The sequence below is a fragment of the Mixophyes fleayi genome, chromosome 3, assembly GCF_038048845.1.
Source record: "Mixophyes fleayi isolate aMixFle1 chromosome 3, aMixFle1.hap1, whole genome shotgun sequence".
NCBI classification, from domain to species: domain Eukaryota; kingdom Metazoa; phylum Chordata; class Amphibia; order Anura; family Limnodynastidae; genus Mixophyes; species Mixophyes fleayi.
In genome coordinates, this window is record NC_134404.1 from 207,475,768 (window position 1) to 207,495,007 (window position 19,240).

Consider the following 19,240-nt stretch of genomic DNA (forward strand, 5'->3'; position numbering starts at 1 on the left):
GAGAACACAAGTGTATGCGATTTCTCTTCAAGCGCAATAGACACTTACGACAGGCTACAATTTCCTGGGCAGAACTTAGAGTGGACGAATACGTATCAATGTATAGTAAGGGAGTTTCAAGCTTGAGCACACGTAGCAGTGCCCAATTCAAGCTTTGGGCATTTCTAAGGTACGTGTTTTTCAGCAGTATCACTTGTCAATTGATAGTGATGATGGTCATGTATGAATGCTAGAGCAACTGTACAAGTGCATTTTATGTACAGTAGACATTAATAACATCCTGATAAATTTTATTTCACGCGGAAAAACTAAATGTTGTTAAATGGTGTATTTATTATCGACTACAGTATTAATAGGTGACAATATACTTTCATTATTTTTGTGTGTTTTGATGAAACTATATTGAACATATGTATTGTATGTGTTGTACATATCAAGCAATGTGTTGTGTCTGTTTCAATACGGTAAGCTGAGCATACATACAATAAACAAGAAACTTTTCTTCAGATCCACTTGTAGTTGAATATGGATGTGCATATGCCCAGAGCATGTGCGCACAACACGTTCTTTTTGTGTGCCTTAATGAATCAGAACGTCTATCTCATTTAAATAATCTCGTACTGCAAAATGAAACCTCACTTTTGCACTCATGCAGCTAATTGGTACTCAACAAGGAATTCCTCTTATCAGTCCAACTCCTCCCATCTGAAAATGCAAACTTTGATACCCCAGCAGACGACAGTATCTTTCCCACAAATCCACGCACCTCGCAATTAAACCAGGTACATTTGGACAAAAGTGTGGAGGTATCACATAAGAGCATTTGTACTGTGGGTTTGCTTAATTCCTCTTTCGCACTTAAGCCTCCTTTATTTCTGTATTACTATCGCTTTCTGTTTTTGTGTTTCGGATTCCATGTGTCCTGTTTAAAAATCACAATTAAATAACTAATTTCTGAATACGTAAATACTACTAGTATGTAATTGGTATATCTAATACTCAGAAGAGTTCTGAAACATTCCCAGATGACAGAATACAGCACTTCTTAATCAATATTAATTGTTACTAATGGATTACTTTACAGCATCCAAAAACCAAGTTAAAAAAATGCCTTTGTGACACAGCCGTAATTGACTGTAAACTGCACCACATCCAATAAACAAAAGCAAGAGCTTGAATACATTGTTGTATTATATTTATTACCACATTCTAGATTAACTCTACAAATATCCAATGAGATTTGAAAAGTGCTTGAAAAAAGGAACATTCCCAACTGTCTGCAGACACTGATGTTTTTATTGTTTCAGAGAACAGGTTATTTATACAGCCATATAAAACTCAATGCAGATCACAGAGAATTAAAGGCACCAAAGCTTGGGGACTAATTCGACCACCCCTATTTTACATAAAAATTAATAAATATAATACATGGATAACATGATGTAGTAAGAACTTCAAATACTTACTCTGGACCAAGAAATAAATTGGGGAGAAGCTATGTGGGAAACCTTGAGCGGACAAATCAACCACCAATCTGTAATGAAAACTTTTAGGATTCCTGCTTCTAAAAAAAGGGAGCTCTAGCAGATCCCACATAAATGTCATAAAGGGCATAAAGAAATCACTAAATAGGATTTATTAGCCATGGGAAATATGAAGAGCACCAGGAAGAAACATATATGCACTGGAAAGCATCAATTCTCCTCGGCTTTTCGCTCTTACACAATTAGTAGCTAAAGAGCAAAGCATGGCTTCTTCCTTTTCCTAAATAGAAAATGAGTCACATTTTCTAATGCAAACTTACAAACTATGACATTCTTACACACACATGAAATGTCACTCAGGTCCGTGTGGCTAATTAGCACCTCTACCAGTACATACAGTATCACAAGAGTATGATGGTATGACACGAGTGCATGACCCTTGTGATAAATTGTAAATGTGACTTAAATGTACTAAGTAATCATTTTCTTCATGTAATCTCATTTATAATGGCTTTTGTCATGTTTTCATTTGAAACAAAAATGTATTCAATAAAAAAAAAATGTGTAAGGGTTTTTAAAAAAACATTTAATAAAGTGAATAAAATATAGTTTCTAAATTCCTGGTGCCAAACAAAGTCAAATAAAACATCAATGCTGCATCCATCCATAAAGAAAACTTTAGCCAGATACCTAGTACTCCATTAGAGTACCAGCAAGATGCTGCTTTAAAAAAAGGCAAAATATAATTTACGATTGGTAACCGGAGATGATAAAAACATATTTGTAGGATCCCTGGCGCCAAAGATATCGTATTTCTTGAAGCTACTGATGCAATATTTGTGTATGCAAGCTGATGCCAAAATATAAGCTAAGTTTATAACTGTCCTAATATATCAGTCAACACAGTTTACCCGTTGGCTGAAAGGCATTGAGAAACATGCTAACAGAGTATTGATGGTCATAACATAAGTGCTAGTCCTTTCTTCCATCTATCATATACAATTACAAACACTTTGAGAGAAATTTGACACCATTTGACACCAAACATTTTGTATTCATGGCATCCTCCAATCTTCAATTTCACTAGAAAACGATGGATCCACAGATTAGACCTAGGACTACTAAGACACTACAGTTTGGCAAATAACATATAATGGTCCTATGTAATGAGATAAATATATTTTTGGAATGGCTCTGTACATAAAAAAGCCATATTTCTGAAACAAGCAAATGATTATAACTAGCTACAGTGGTACAGCACAATGATTTTCATTTAAAGATAAATCACTGTGCATTCAACAGCCTGCTATATCGACATCAGATACTGGATATGATCCTCCAGCAGACCAAGAACTTTCCCTTAAATTCATAAAGGATCCAGGCTGATAATCAGATATTAGCTACTGAACAGTTTTTAGGGCTTATTGAGAAACTCCAGACTGGAAGTGAATTATCTTCCATGAAAGGAACAAAAGCCCATATAGTAAGTACATGTATGTTAACTGTGATACATGGCTTTGCTAACCAGAACTAACAAATGTATTGATGAAACAATTACCTCAGATTCATACACTAAAAATCATATTTGCAGGCTAATAGAGAAAATAAGAAGTATAGAGGATATACTGTTTTTTTTTTTTTTTACAAATAAAGAATGCAAAGATTAAATAAAAAGAGTATGTCCTGTAATTTACACAGCATACTTAGAAACATGCATTGTGATCATGTTACATGCATATGACATTTACACCTGCTCAAATGCTGGAAATATTTAACAAAATGGAACTGTACAAAGGTTTACTAAATATTACTAAATGAAGGTTAACCATAGAAATGCATAATAAACTAGATCATATAAAAAGTACAGAAATATGTTTCTGCCAGTTATAAAACACTGAAGTCTGGTTTGACATGGACGTATGATATTTTCTATAGATTATCATGGCTTCCATGAGCACAAGTGTTAAAGGAACACATAATAACACATTAAAAACACTAATACAATCCATATACCCTCATTTATTATCGATGAATTAGTGAACCTCACATTATTAAACAGTCTGCAAAATGGGAAATTGAGATGCACGGCAAGTCACTCAGTTGCTTCAGTTGTGAAATATAGAGATTAGTACAGAAATGTTTATAATATGATTTTTCCTGTTGGCGCTATTTCATTGGTTTCTAGCTTACATAATGTCTATTATTATCCTCATTATTTGTGTGACTGTTCCTTTAACAAAGGTGCAGGGAATTTAGTACTTAAAAAGAGATACATTATACAGCATTTTACCTGAAAACACATATTTTTTCACTTGTGGAACAATTAGCTGCCTTTCAGATACAACGCTCAATAACTTTCTTGTCCGCACATTACATAACATTATCCATCATGAAAAGAGCCATATTTTATTGTCTATCCTATCTTTCAGTCAGCTGTATCACTGTGGAAATCACTCCAGAATTCTAAATGTGGATAGTCGTCCAGGCTTAAAAAGCATATTACAGCATAAGTTAGTGCGTTGCTCTCCTGACAGCTGCAGGCATTGAGGGAGATCTTGCTGAAGCCCATCTAGAAGGTGGGCGTCGATTTGCTGGTAGTGCAGGACGCGAAAATCCTTTCCCACTTGACGATGTTGTCAATGATATCTAGGACAGAAAATAAACTGGCTGTTACGCAGCAATGTTCAGTCAAATCAAGACTGCAAACTCATAATGAAACTGATCAGCAAGTGCTTACAGAAACATGCTGCCCCATTCCAGCCTACATGATGCGATGCAGTTTGGAATGGGGCCATTATGTGAAGTGCATCATCAAGCCACCCCAGAAACACCTATACATTACACCCCTGCTACTTGGTGTGTGATACTGGGGAGGAGAGTCAATACCTTTATGGACTGAATTGGGAGAGGAGTAGTGAGGAGGACAAGAATACATGCTTGTATGTGGGGGTTGTTGGGTTTTAGCTAAAAAAAATTACAAATAGAAATATAAAAAAACATTGCTGGGACACATATTTGGCATATTTGGCACCAGAGTCCAAAGACCTTTAACTATTCCCCTACATAGTAGAATGAATTGGCTCATTAAAACTGTTACCTTTTTGTTTTATTAAGCTTGTATTTATTTCAGCTCTTGAAATGGCTTTATGTTGTTTTGTACATTTAAAAGCTTTCACTGTATTAGCAGGTCCTGATTTGTAATAAGACTGTTTAGACCAGTGTTTCTCAACTCCAGTCCTCAGGACCCACTAACAGTGCAGGATTGCCAGGTGACCAGTGAAATAATTATACCACCTGCTACACTGTGTCAGTCAGTAATGAATACACCTGTGCTCCAGCAAGGAGATATGGAAAACATGTACTGCTAGGGGTCCTGATGTGTGATTCTGTAGGTCAGCATGACACTCCTTTATTGTAACTGGCCAATGCTAGAACCCCCTTCTCTCCCCCCATGTCAATGGTATTTATAAATTTTAACCTATAAATGTGCAAATTCTGTGAAACTTTAATACACAATTAGTAATTAATGGTATTTTCTAGAATTTTGTTCTACATTTGCAGGTTTTTATTTCTATAGTTTTAAAAATCTGATTTAATTATGTTAATTTGCCTATTATTTAAGGGTTGATATTTTAATAAAATAAAAGGCAATCAGAGGAACTGACATTTCTTGAAACAATTACAGGAAACCACATGGATTGACATTTCTTGATACAATGATAGCTAGCCAGAGAAGCTACATGGGTTTCAGATGTGAACCACTGAAAAATTGAATCATTTGTGCCTATTTAAAGATTACAAGCTATTGTATACTTGTTTTTACTATAAAATATTTAGATTTTATAAGAAATTATAATAGATTAAAATCAGTGTGTGCAATTAAAATAGTCCGGCGATTTTGCATAGTAAATTTAAAGTGGCAATGGCTTTCAAGGCAAAACTTGACTTTAAAGCCATTGCCGATTTAAATTTACTATGCATATTCGCCGTATAGCGGCAATTTTCAAAAATCGCTATTTGATACATTTACCCCCTGGTATTCATTGGTGGGGGATGGGGAATTATTTATTTTGCTACTGACATAAAGACATGTACTCCGTATATACAGGAGGTTATATATCAGCTAAATGGAACAATAAACATAGACATTGAAATTGTATTTTTACCTCAGGTAGCTTGAGGCTCATTGCTTCCTGCCTTGGTTGCCAATGAATGTCATTCTGTAGAACCTTTGTTGTTTGTTCGAGATGAAGCATTTCTAAACACTGAGTCAAATTTTCAGAACTATTATCAGTCAGCAGGAAGTCTGACTGTGTCCATTTGCTTAGTGACTGCTTAGAGTTACCAACAGGAGCAGCAGATTTGGTCTCATAGCTTTTCAAAAGCTTTTCAACAACCCCATAGTTGGACCTAGAGTCTGCTGACCGTGGCCGCCCTGACAAATTGATTTGTTTCCAGTTATGTTCTTGTAGCATATTCTTGTATCTTTTTGTAGTCTGAGGTCCAGTTGTGTGATGTTGTTGAGCAATAGCTTTCACACTCTTGGTGTTGTGCAAACTGCCATTTGCACAAGGTGGCTTAATTATCTCAGTTACACTTAGTGGTTTTGTAATAGCTTTCCCAGTAGCTGGACACTCACACAAGGAGAGACTTGATGGTTTGTCATCTATATCTACTACATCCAGCACCAAATCCAATGATGGATCATGAAAAACGGCATTTCCTTTGCCAGTCTTAAATACAATTCTGTTAAACTCATCAATCTTTGCTGCTAATTTACCATTCTCTCTTGTATTACTATAGTTATGTCCAGAGTCTGTAGTGGGATTTTCTAACATGATCATATCTGGATATAAGCCCTGAGAGTGGAAACACCCATTTTGTGTCAGAGAGACATTTTGCTTATTCAGCTCAGGAGTTAGGATCTTGACATCTGTAAAGCTGTTAAATAAAGACTCCGTAAAGTTTACTTCTTCAAGTCCTCCAATGTCACATAACCATTGCAGGGGACAAATGCCATCATGATTGTTGTTCAGTCCAATGTCAGCAGCCCCTTCCTTGCTTGTGATGTAACCTTGGTGGTCATTTATGGCTGAAGTCTTATCCATGTCAGGAAGCATGGAGTTTGGTAAATGCCACGAGTAACTCAAGGAAGGGAATGCTGTGTTGTGGGCATCCAGAGACAGACCATCTTTCTCTGAGCATTCAGATGAGGTGAATAATGCGGCTGCTATGGTTTTGCTGCTACTTACACTGTCCTTTGGTTTGTTTCTAGACAGCTTAGAATAAGATGTATGATTCCTGTCAGTTTTTAGATACAAATTTCTCTTGTATTCACTGGCAACAATTCTGGAGAAACAGAAAAAAAAAATGAATGACTGTTTTGATGAGCATCTAATCAAGACTTCTAAGGTCCAATTATACAAATTGATATTTGGGATTAAAGAAAGAAAATGGACATTAACCAAATGTAACTCTTTCAACCTATAAAGCCATTTTTACCCCTATGTACCAGATCGGTGTGGGTCTCCACCAGCCTCCATTGTGACCATATTTAAACTGTTCACCACCAGGACTGATTAACAGCAGAGGAGAAAGCTGCAGGTGTTGGCAGACTCAGCCCAGCCTATGTGGTTGGGTGGTAAATTCAGATTCTCATTGAATTGGTTGTGATTTCTTCAATCAGAAGTGACATTTACTATATACTTTTGAGCTTGAGTCTCGGAACCAGCTATCACTGGCAGTGCTAAGAGTTCTCTCTGCCAGGCTGAGCAAGGCTGAATTTTGATGCTGGTGTGACAACTGTTGTAGACGCACACAAATACATGAGTGTCATAAGAGTGATGTTCCTATATAGCAGGGGTTATATTATAAATGAGCCTGGCTTTGGAGCACGTTATAAGGTAATTATAAAATCATCTGGATGGTTCTCATCACATTAGTAACAGCTCATGCACTGAATAATCAAGAATATCCCATCAGACTGGGAGTCGTAAATGGGAATCTTTCAGGCTACATACCCATCGGGATTTTAGATGAGTTTTTTTAACACTAGTAAAATCACATATCAAATGTGTACACATTTGCTATGCATTTGATATGTATATTTACTAGAATTTTAGAAATGACTGCATACTAAATTTGCGTCTCATACCAACTGGCATTAAAATGATGTTTTTTACATAACTTTTAATTCCAGTTACATGTATGAAAAACGGATGTGAATAAAAAACTCATTCTACCAAATGTAGCCATACATATTTGCATTTTTGCATCCGTTTAACTTAGGTCATGGTTCAGTGTGTTATTTTGAATGCTTCATGTTCCATTTCTGAGAATTTGATGCCTGTCAATGCAGTTGAAATATTCCATTCATATTAATGGGGATGTATTAGAAACACAATGAGATGCAGATAAGTGTCTAGATATGCGTTTCCATTTGCATTTGACTTTAACAAGATGAAAACTTCTTGTGTCATCACAGACACGTTTAAAAAAATCGCAGATTTAAGACACTTGTAAATGCATCACATATCAAACACATATGAAATGCATACCACACATACACAAACAGGTAATGTGCTTTATATATGTTATTATGTGTGCTAAAAAGCATTTTAAATTCCAGTGTGTACATGGTCTTAGCATCTGCATAAAATGCACTGCAATACAAGACAAACACATTTAAAAATGCAAATGGTTATGATATCACTTAAAACAAAGACTTTCAGGGGTATATTTACTAAACTGCGGGTTTGAAAAAGTGGAGATGTTGCCTACAGCAACCAATCAGATTCCAGCTGTCATTTATTTAGCGCATTCTACAAAATGACAGCTAGAATCTGATTGGTTGCTATAGGCAACACCTCCACTTTGTAAAACAGCAGTTCGGTAAATATACCCCTCAGTGTCGGATCCATTTACGCCCATGTTTTATGCAAGTAATATCCATGTAAACGGATCTGGCAAAAATTATTGTAAATTCAACTTACATTATGGGCACTAAGTAAGGTGTCAGATATCACGATACATCTAAACATGTAAAGAGAAACATGGTTTTCTCTCTTTCCTCTCAGTCATTTGTTACTTGTTATAAATGAAAACAAGATGCTTAGACATCTTATACTCCTGCCAAAAACATAACACAGATTTTCTAACGTTAAGCTGAGCATGGGAGTCATACTGAACCCCCTGCCCAAATCATTAAATCAGTGGACATATTGTAGTCTCTTTTAAGTCCAAGCTGGAGGAAAATACATTAACGTGTCTACTTATCACCAGTAATACATTACTAAGATGATTTTTAGATACAAAGGACTTTTTTCTTAAAGTGCTTTGCATCTTAGCCAATATTTTGCCTGTTCCATCCAGTAAACCTTAAGGATAGAAAAAGAATTTGGCAACATCATGTTCAGCCTCTTGGGAAAATGAGATTCTAGAGACATGTCCAAAAAGTATTTTTTAAATGCATTATTTGACCATCTTGGAAACAACATGTTGTTTCAATAGTTGCAATGTTTTTCAATGTTTGGCTTCCATCTCTGGATATTAGTCCCAGTGAATATTTTTTAAATCAATATTTATGTTTAAGAAATGCTCTAATGGTAGTTATTAACTGACTTTAAGAAAGCATCGGAGACAAAGCATGCCAAACACAACTGACTTCCGGTGTGTAACCACCTGATGTATAGATGGCGCACATTTCGCTATGACATAAGTGACCCAGCGCACTGTGAAGGTATTAGCCTTGTCCACTCTGTAATAACACTACACAGGGCATTGGAATACAGTACAATGAACTGCGTGACAGGCGCTTGAGCGTGTCAGTCCGCTCCATCTGTACGTCTTTTTTAATATTATGCTTTGAAAACAAGCTTGTATGTTCTTTTTGAATGCAAAATAGTCGGCAGGTCTGTCTGTATTTTCGTAAATAATTATCCATTTATATATCCATTCATACATACTACAACAAGCAGTTACCAACACCATATATCCAGCAGTACATAACACAATATACAAATTAAAGACCAACATACTGGACAAAGCAGTGATTACTGACATAACATATGACATGAAATTGTATCTCTTTCCTATCTGGTATACTCATGTGCCACTTGCAGAACCTTTGAAATGATATCAGCACACTGTATACCCTTTCAGTGCATCTGTGTGGCTGAGCAACACGTCTCCTCCACTCCGGGGGATCACATTACTGGGATCTCCCTAGTCACATCTGCTTTACATGTTCCAGTTCAACTGACCTCCTATGTCATCGCTTGGCCCTCATACTGCCTTGCAAGTGACAAAAAAGTGTCCCATAGAACATTCGGGAGCAACTTGTAATACTACCGTTATGTTGCTGGAAAACAGGAAATATGTAATACATACATCTTATGTAATAATATGCAATACAGAACACTGTGCAGAGGGATATGTTGAATATTTGCACAAAGCTCAGAGGACCTTGCTCAATTTCCCCAATGGGAGATTATAAAAAAAGTGAATTATTAATAACTACAGTTTAAAATGTTGTTGTTAACAACACATTCCATTAAAAGGCATACTGTTATTAAGGCTTATATAAATCTACACTACCAAATATAGTTTTACATTTAAAACATCACTATCAATTACATTTTCTTTTTGAACCAGAAATAAAACAAATCAATACAGTGAAAACACACATAGATCAGTAAACCATAGGAGATTCCCACATTTCTAAGAATAATTTGCAAGCCTGAATCACTTATACTTCTTAATCAGCTGTAAGCCTAAATGATGCATGTTTGTCAGTTCATAGTATAATACATACTTTTTGCAGTTGGATCTTGTCCGAATTTCTTCCTGGTATTTACATAGTTCCTCACTGACTCTGGCAATCTCTTTTAATGCCTGGAGTGAATGATAAATTTAAACTTCAGTTACTGATTGATACCATTTGCAATCATATGCAACTTGTCAACCAAACCAGTACTCACATCATTCAAGGTGTCATTTTCAGTTTTGGACATTCTTTGGGCGACCCACTTTTCTGATTCAATATTGCAAACATCGTACTTTTGATGAGACATTTTGAGCTCAGTTGTTTTCTCCTTATTTGAATGAAGGCAATCATTAAGCAATATTCTATTACTTATGTCCATCTTGGAGTTGACCCTATCATTTTGGTGACTTTGTCTTTCTATGTTTGGTTGTCCGATAGGTTCATGCTGTGAAAAGGGCATTGAGAATGGCAACATTTTCTTCTCAATGCTATCTTCATCTCCATTCTGATTTTTCTCTCTTCTCAGTTTGACTTCCTGATATAGCTGCGTAAAAATACCAAATATGATTAAGATGTATTATGTGACCTCTTAAGGAACATAAGGTAGCTCATATAACTTTGCTGATCTAAATATCCCCAAAATCCGACATATTTATACACCTCTAAAATTGCTAATTAGAATGCCTCTTTGACGTCTATGTTTGAATTAAGCAAACTGAAAATAATTTAGAATTTAGATATACAGAAAGTTTTGTACAAAAAACATAAAGCACAATAATCTATAGCGGTTTTCTCTTGACTTTAATCTACATATAGAATACTGTAGACAAACCATTTAAACAAAAAAATGTGGGATAATAAAAGCAACGTAGACACAACAACTAAACAAAATAGATGGGAACTAAAAAGGGAGGTACCATGAAACTGCTAATGTAATATAATGTTGACATAATTAGACTGTTTTTTAAAATGCTGCTTATTAAAAAAAAATGTACTTAACACACAGAAAGAGTCACCTCTCACGTTGCTCTGCTGTTCACATTCTGCTCTACTATTACATGTAAAAGCCGAACCACCAGCTCCTTACTAAAAAAACATTAGTGTAATAGTATATTTTTTTTATCTTTGCACCATCAATAATGCTTTGCTGCATCAATATGACAATAATTCAGATCTCTTCTAAGTATACCTCTTCTATCTTTCTCTGCATCATTTTCCATTGGCATTCCCACTCTTTTCTTTCACTGTCAAATCTTTCCAATAATTCCATCTTTTCCACTTTCCAATTGAGTTCATTATTCTCTAACTGTCTCTTGAGTTCCATGGCTGCAGTGTGAGTGTCCTCAAGCAGGCGCCTCTGTTCTATCCTTTCTTTCCTCGTGTCTTTCGGGATGTCTGAAATACTTTTATTGGCACATGTCTTGGCTGAAATAGCTTCTAGCTATAAAAATTTGTATGAGAAAAAAATAATCAAACCTCGTTAGAACCTCTAGTTTTTGAATGTATGGGATCTGTTTTTAATCAAAATAACATAAGCAAAAAAAAAACTCATTTGCAAATACAAGTCTATCTCTGTCACCACCAATAGGGACGGTACGTACTTTTATATTCATGTTAAAAATATATATTTCTTTTTTACTCAGATTTCATGGAAGGAATACAATGCAGTGAAGAATAACAAATGTAAAACATTGTATAAATGTAAAATGAATTCAAACATTTCCACTGTCCACAAAACACAATTATTGCTAATATTGACATAATATTATAGTACTCGGAACATCAATATATACTCAAAAACCTTTATACCTTCTCCCTTGGTAAAAATGTCTAGGTGAAGCAATTTAGAATTATGACATCATTTGGGCTGTCAGAGCACTGATCAGAAAAATCAAATGCATCTCCATGGTAATATGAAGAAGAAACACAAGAACTGAGTAATTATGGCTGTCTCCAAAGCAGTTATACCACTCAGTGGATAATGGTGGATAGTGAGACTTTCCCTGACCAAAAAGAGATGTTTTCCTTTACCAGGGCCCCATCTATTGCCTGCATGTTTGGCAATTGTAGTTATTACGTTACACAGTAAATCATAGGCTGATAATTGGGTTGGCTAAGTGCCAAACATGAATAATGTAGCTCCAGGGAAACTGCTGTGAAAGTCACTGGACAATACTAAATAAAATGAGGATAGATTAACTAATGCGAGTGATGTTCAAAGTACCTCCATCAGTGTTTGGTGTGCAGTTCTATAGTGGATACATTTTGCATTATTTACATCATAGCATTTACAATACCTTGGGGACGTACTGTTTTAGTTCAATCCGTTCAGTCCCCCACCCACATCGATCATTTAGAAACTGCAGCAGAAAGTCAGTCCATTTTTTTTCTTCTCTTCTCTGTTCTCTCTGAATCACTTCCAAAACAGCCTTCAACTCAAACAAAATCCCTCTGTTTTCACCTGCCTGTAACATGCAAGATATTTATGTGCTGGAATATCACCATACACACAAAGCACACAACATTCCTAAGATGAAATAAATCTGTTACTACTTTTGGATAAGCCAAGTCCCCAGCCTTGGAATGGAAAAAGGCCAGCACAAGGCAGCTCATAAGTAAATAGCATGACACTTTATATAAAAACATGCTACAATACTATCACATGACAGCCAGTGCTGGCCTACATATAAGTAATACATTTATGTGTAATTCATTGAATGTTTCAGTTGAAAAATGAAACAGATCTCATTGGATGTTATAAAGGATTCCTATTATTCTATGTTCCATTAAAAGAGCACCAACTGATGCACATTGGAGAACAAAAAGGTTTCATTTCTATACATTTGTATAACTAAAGAACCCAGCTAATCTGTTCTCATGAGGCTCTTATGCAAAGATTATAAAAACATTTATTTTATTGTTATTTGAAATAAAAACATTTAAACAGTAATGGACAGGACATTTTTCCCCAATCTCTTGACAAGGTGCCCAGGCCTTCAGTACATGTTAATAACACACACAGTTCACTGAGCCTTGGAGAATTCCAATTGTAGAAGTTTTGATGTGAGTTCAGAATGCACATCTGCCAGTGATTTATCTGCTGGACTTTGATAACTGAAATGTTTCCTGTGCCAATGAAGCAAATTATGTTGCACTCATCACATCAGGGCCTGATTATCCAATAGGCTGACTAGGCTGCAGCCTAGACTACGGGGATTTTTTTTTTTGGGAGGGGGGATAGTTTTTGGAGGTTGCAAATATGAGACAGGAAGGTATAAACTGAAATTAATATTTAATATATAAGACAATAGCTGTTCTCCAAAGTAAAAAGAAATCATGAAAGAAAAATGCAGTAAGGTTTTAATCTTGACATGTTCCCATGCTAAAGGCTGACGACAATGAGTCATCCTTGGGCGGGATGCATGAAGATAAGCGATTAGGAGAGACAAGGATGGCGATAGACACAGGTGCGGCAGTCACCCCTACACCTTCACCCTCAGTAGCGCTCGTATACACCATTATTCCACTATACATGATTTTACTGAGGACAAAACAAGTGAGAATTATTGCTGCAACCCTTTTCGAAAAGTAAAATGGAGCTGAGTTTCATGCCTATGTAAACATTGGTGGTGGTGGGGGTGTGTGAAGGAAGACTGATTTTAAATTAAGGACAAGTTCTTGAAAGGTGAGGGGGAGCTACAAGAGTATTAGCCTAGGGCAGCCTGAAGCCCTACTCAGGTCTTGCATCACAATATTCTAGTTTTTTATAACACAATAAATAAAATGTATTATTTTGCATGTAGTTCTCTCTTTCAATTGATAGATAATGTTTACTGCCTGTTCAGTCGGTAGACAAAGCCTTTGTCCTCATCTTTTACAGAGCATTTAAAGACTCCCTGCAGCATAGTGTAACATTGACCTGTCCTCTCTGCATATTTTATATTTGCCCCCCACTCCTACAGTGTAATATGGTTTTTGCTATTCTGTAAAACTGCACTTTGCAGTTGGATCTACACTTAACTACAAATTAGGCTCTATGTACTATGTAAGTGCTCCCATACAACTCCATTATATCATAGCAAGCACAGTGCTCGTAAACACTACAGACAACATTGAAATTGACATTAAGCGAATGAATACTTCTCAGTAAGAGCGAATCCATTCGTTGACATAATTTGTTGGACTATTTACAAGGCCGATGTGAAAATATAGGTCCAGGCTTTCCATCTTCTCTCTGAACATAACTTCAGGGATGTATACAGTATGTTATTATTTTTAGGACAGTGGGACAATTCTGTCCATCTGATTTCCCATGACCCCGCTGTAGCCTAGATAGACTGTTTTTTGGAGTTGAGACTTCTAGATGTTTTCTTCCATTGTGTAACAACATTTATTAATAAGATCTGTCCGCATATCTTGCACAATATATATTTAAATGTTCTAAAGTTTTAGCTATTTAAACTTTATGATATACTTATCCACCGTGAAGGATTAATATCTGCAATTAGTTATAATAATGTTAGTGGGTGTGGTAAAGAACATAGGCGGCATTGGGGCAGGGACGGACGTTAATGGTTGAAAATGCTATCTAAGAGGGCTCTGTAAAAGCTTGGGACTATATAAATAAAGGTTAATAATTAGGGCAGAGCAGCACTATATTATATAGTGGGTCTTTCTGCAATAAGAATGACAGCCTGTAAAAGAATACCGTATTATTCTGTATCAACATCTAGTACCCCCAAAAAAAATCACATGACATATAGGGCCTGATTTTGAGTTAGGAGCAAAGCAAAAACAAGGACCTAGACAAACCATGTTATAATGCAAGGGGTACAAACTGACTTATTTTTTGCATGCAAGGAAAATATTGGCTGTTTTTTCATATAGCACAAAAATACTTGACAGCTTTATTTTTACACTGAAATTAAAGTTGATCTATGACATGCCGGATCCCAACTATAAATTTGTCCCTACATTTTAAATTTATCTCCCCCTCTATTGTAGCATGGTTTTGCCCAGGTGCAAATTTGCTCCTTTTTTATGCTTTGCTCCTAACTCAAAATCAGGTCCATAGTCTTGACACACGTTTCTCACTGTTTCATCTGTTTAGACCTGTTTGTAGGCAGCATCTCACAGGATCACCTTTCCATCACTGAACGCTGGTGCAAAAGCAAAGCAGAAGCAACATATACAATGAAATACAGTCCTAGCAGCGCCTCACAAATTAATTATTTTCTTTGTTTTATAGCTGCCAAGAGCTGCCTCCAATTTTACAAATTTAATAGATCAATTAAAATGAATACTAGGGTCCCAAAACAAGTAGGGTAATTAAGGAGGAACGTGTAAATTAACCTCCCTAGCATGACGTAATGGAGGAACTGAGCCCTATACTGTAACATCCTGCCAGTAAAAAATACATTTTCTCTGGCTGCCCTACAGTACCAGCACCAATGTTAAGTGATGTATATTCAAGCAAAAGCAAAAATGTAATAAGAGATATAAGCTACACCTACAGATTAAGCATCACATTTCAATAATAAATGCATATAAGTATTTTACTTTTACACAAATAAATATATATATATATATATATATATATATATATATATATATATATCGTTTATAACTATATACAGTAAAACAAAAATGGCAAAAGCGCTGTTAATTAATACATTTTTTGCATGGTATGTGGTAACTGCATCCATTATTAAGCAATATTGCATATTTGCTGTTGTTATATATGTGGGCAGATTCAATTCAGAAAATATTCGCCAATGGTGCCTCCTGAACAGCCACGAGGCACCTCGCATGGATATTTTCTGACACAAGAAACGCTGATTTTTGCTTGTGCCCCACAGAGGTACAAGCAAATATCGGAGTTACTTTTTACAGTCGGAAAATTGCAGCCAATTGAATCCATCCCATGATATGACATATCCTATATGACATATGGGTTTACATACTGTATGTCTGTTATCAGTAATGTGCCTCGGGAGTATTTCAGGTGCCTGGAGTGCCCTATGCCAAAGAACATTGTCCATCAATGCAAATAATTTTTTTAAAAATTCAAAACAAAACTGCAGTACTGTTTATGACCACCAGGTGTACAAATTACAATGTGCATTCATAAATAAAAAATATTATAATTATAAATATACATGGAGAATTGCCCCTCTGAAATATGAGTCTGTTTTTTTGGTATTCACACAGAGTATGGAAATGCATATAGTACACAAAAATGTACATCCAACTCTACACAAGCAGGGGCAGGCTGGGATGGGTGGCAAGGGGCATCTGCCCCCCCAGGCTGGTCCCATAGTGGGCTATCTTGGGCTGGGCCACTGGGCCACATGCAATTTTTTCCCTTTAAAATGTTCCAAATAGGCTGCTGAGAGTTACTAAATAATCAATATGAATGCAGAACCTTACAACCAATAACACCATTTAACACATTGAATCTGCATGTATCTTAAATAAGAGAACACTGTTAAAGTATGCACACTGCAAATTGCAAACAATAGTGTACAAACTAACATTCTCAATAAGCATTATCTATTATATGTGTGTGCTTTAGCAGCAATATAGGTGGCATGAATAAGACTTCTCTATAACATTGGAAATAACCATTGCACTACAATAATAAGCATGTTCATAAAGTGTCTCCACACTGTCAAAGGAAGCACATTTACTTTTAACTCTGTAATTTCCTTCAAGAGTTCTTCCTTCTCCTTCATCCATACTTTCCTTTCCTTCCTGTGTTGTCTCCTGAGTTCATCACATTTCTGCTTTAAACATAGGTTCTGTTCTTGCCAGCCCAGTATATTGTCTTGACATGCATCACTTTTCAGCAGAGCTGCGCCAGCCGGGTAATTGACACCGTTCCTTAAGGGGCTGTGACTTCTGGCCCTATTTTTTACCTTACTGCGGCACCCAGACAAATCACACGTACTATACCTGCATTGATATCCTTGCCAATTACATAACCTTGGCGTGTTCTCATTTCCATCCCACATAGCTTGATCAGACACAACAGATGGGATATCTACCTACTCCCTCCCCCTTGTCGTTGCATTGCTTCTCTTTTTAGGTGTAAACAACCATCATTAGCTATAGCTGTAAGTTCCTTCTGGATCACGGGTCTTTGGCATCTGTACGGTGTTGATGCATCTGCATTTTCCATGTGCCTTTTACAAGGTCACCAGGACACTGTCTTCATACTTCTACTAATAAACGTCCTCAGTTTAGTCGCAATCCTTGTCACGGAGCCAAAACTTACTTTGAATTTCTTTCCCTGATTCCCTACACTATGGATATCTACAGCTTGCAGGCTGGGAAAAGAGGGTAAAACCTTATGAGCTCTACGCAGCTTCTAAATCTAAATCTCCTCTGACGTAAAAGCATGGCTGTTATTTTTAACAAGTAGACTTTATGGCACTGCATTCTGTGTAAATATATATATACACGTACTTGGAGGATCGTAAACAAAAAATGCTACCGGTGAAGAAATCGGTTGCTTTTTCTAAATAAAGAACATGTCAACAAAACTCAACCATGCTCTCACTTCTCTTAACAGCTGTTAAAGAAAACATACATAAAAGGAATGCCATGATTACCAACTAGTGCTATATCAGTAACAGTAGCACTTGTCAATATTGTCTGGTTAATAAATCACTGTCTTAAACAGCAGATGAACAGCTGAGGTGTCTGCATAGATCCCATCCACTGTCTTCTGTGGCTCAATTATATTTTACTTAGACAAACCACTCCAGCACTTTGGCTGTCTTTAATTGTTACTGAATTTTAGGCAGCATATTGAAAAACATCTGTAAGAACTTACCTTCTGAGGATTACTGACAATCCACTGAATATGCCTGATTCTTAGTGCAGTTCAATAAGCAGCTGGACGCAGACTTTTCGGGAGAAGACGGAGTCTAGCAGTATGGATTGCTGTACAGAATCTCTATGAAGTTCTTCCAACTAAAGCGAGAGGAAGCAAAGCAAGTCACTTCATCTGTGATGTGCAGAGAAAACTGTTTTGTTTTTTAAAAAAAAAAAAATAATAATCCAGTAACATTCAAATGTTGAAAACTAGTCCAGATTAAAATGACCCAGGCAGATGAGTCCCCAGTGACGTAAGCTTGGGAGTGGACAGTTTTAAAGCCTTCACATCCAGCCCCCATTCTGTAACTTTAGATCTGCTGGTATTCTGTATAAACAACTTCAAGTCCAAGACATTTTTAGCCTTTATAGTGTAGCTTCGTAATTCACGGGACCAAAAGTGAACCAACGTGAATTCACATCAAGGCTTTAATAGCTGCCAATTTTAGTTCCAGGTTATATAAGACAAGCTTTGTCTTTTAATGGGAGAATAGAATTATGCTGTTAAAACAGCTAGGAGGAGGAATGTGTTCTAAGTGTGTTAACCTTTAGTTAAAAAAAAAATTGTGCATGCAGGGAAAATAGTGCCTGATTTTGCATGTGGCACACAAATATAGAACAGTTTTATCTCTACATTAAGATTTAGGGCCTCATTTGGAGGCGCATTGTGCACAATTCCACTGACGCGCATGCTCAGTGAGCATCAGTTCCGTCTGCTTATCAGATGCAGTGTACACTTGCGACAGCTTGCGTCTCAGTACGAGGGAAAGGGTGGAACACGGAGTTATGTAGGTGTGACCGTGAATTATTTAGATACTATCGGGGTCTACCTGCAAAAACAACCCTAGACGGATCAAGACTCAGGCGGAACACAGGTCAAAAAAGACTGCGGCAGGAATTAGTTGGCGCAAGTAGTTAGCTAGCTGCGGGAACTGGTCGCTGCTCAGTAGGATATTATGAGTGGGATGCAACTGGAATTACATGACATTCATAATACCCTACCACGCTTCGACACATTCCCACTCCTGCTCTTGCATGTACGCATAGTTGCCAACTTTTAACGATTGGCCTCCGGGAGTCTCAGGGTGCGGGGCTCCGCAAATTGCGTCATTTT

At 36.6% G+C, this 19,240-nt stretch overlaps 1 protein-coding gene across 2 annotated transcripts in view; it reads right to left on the bottom strand.

The window, feature by feature from the left end:
* Nucleotides 1-1,178: 1,178 nt before the first annotated feature.
* The window catches only part of MTCL3 (MTCL family member 3), a 41,562-nt gene continuing 23,500 nt past the window's right edge, over nucleotides 1,179-19,240 (bottom strand). The window contains exons 1-7 of one of the 2 annotated variants that reach the window (XM_075203039.1): nucleotides 16,938-17,607; nucleotides 12,546-12,713; nucleotides 11,438-11,689; nucleotides 10,463-10,792; nucleotides 10,297-10,376; nucleotides 5,651-6,833; nucleotides 1,179-4,130 (exon numbers count right to left, since the gene is read on the bottom strand). In XM_075203039.1, the coding sequence (XP_075059140.1) occupies nucleotides 3,996-4,130; nucleotides 5,651-6,833; nucleotides 10,297-10,376; nucleotides 10,463-10,792; nucleotides 11,438-11,689; nucleotides 12,546-12,713; nucleotides 16,938-17,261 (2,472 nt within the window). In that variant the 5' untranslated portion in view covers nucleotides 17,262-17,607 and the 3' untranslated portion in view covers nucleotides 1,179-3,995. Of the gene's footprint in view, nucleotides 4,131-5,650; nucleotides 6,834-10,296; nucleotides 10,377-10,462; nucleotides 10,793-11,437; nucleotides 11,690-12,545; nucleotides 12,714-16,937; nucleotides 17,608-18,085; nucleotides 18,226-19,240 lie in introns of those variants that run through there. The other variant, XR_012689688.1, reaches the window with a different exon arrangement.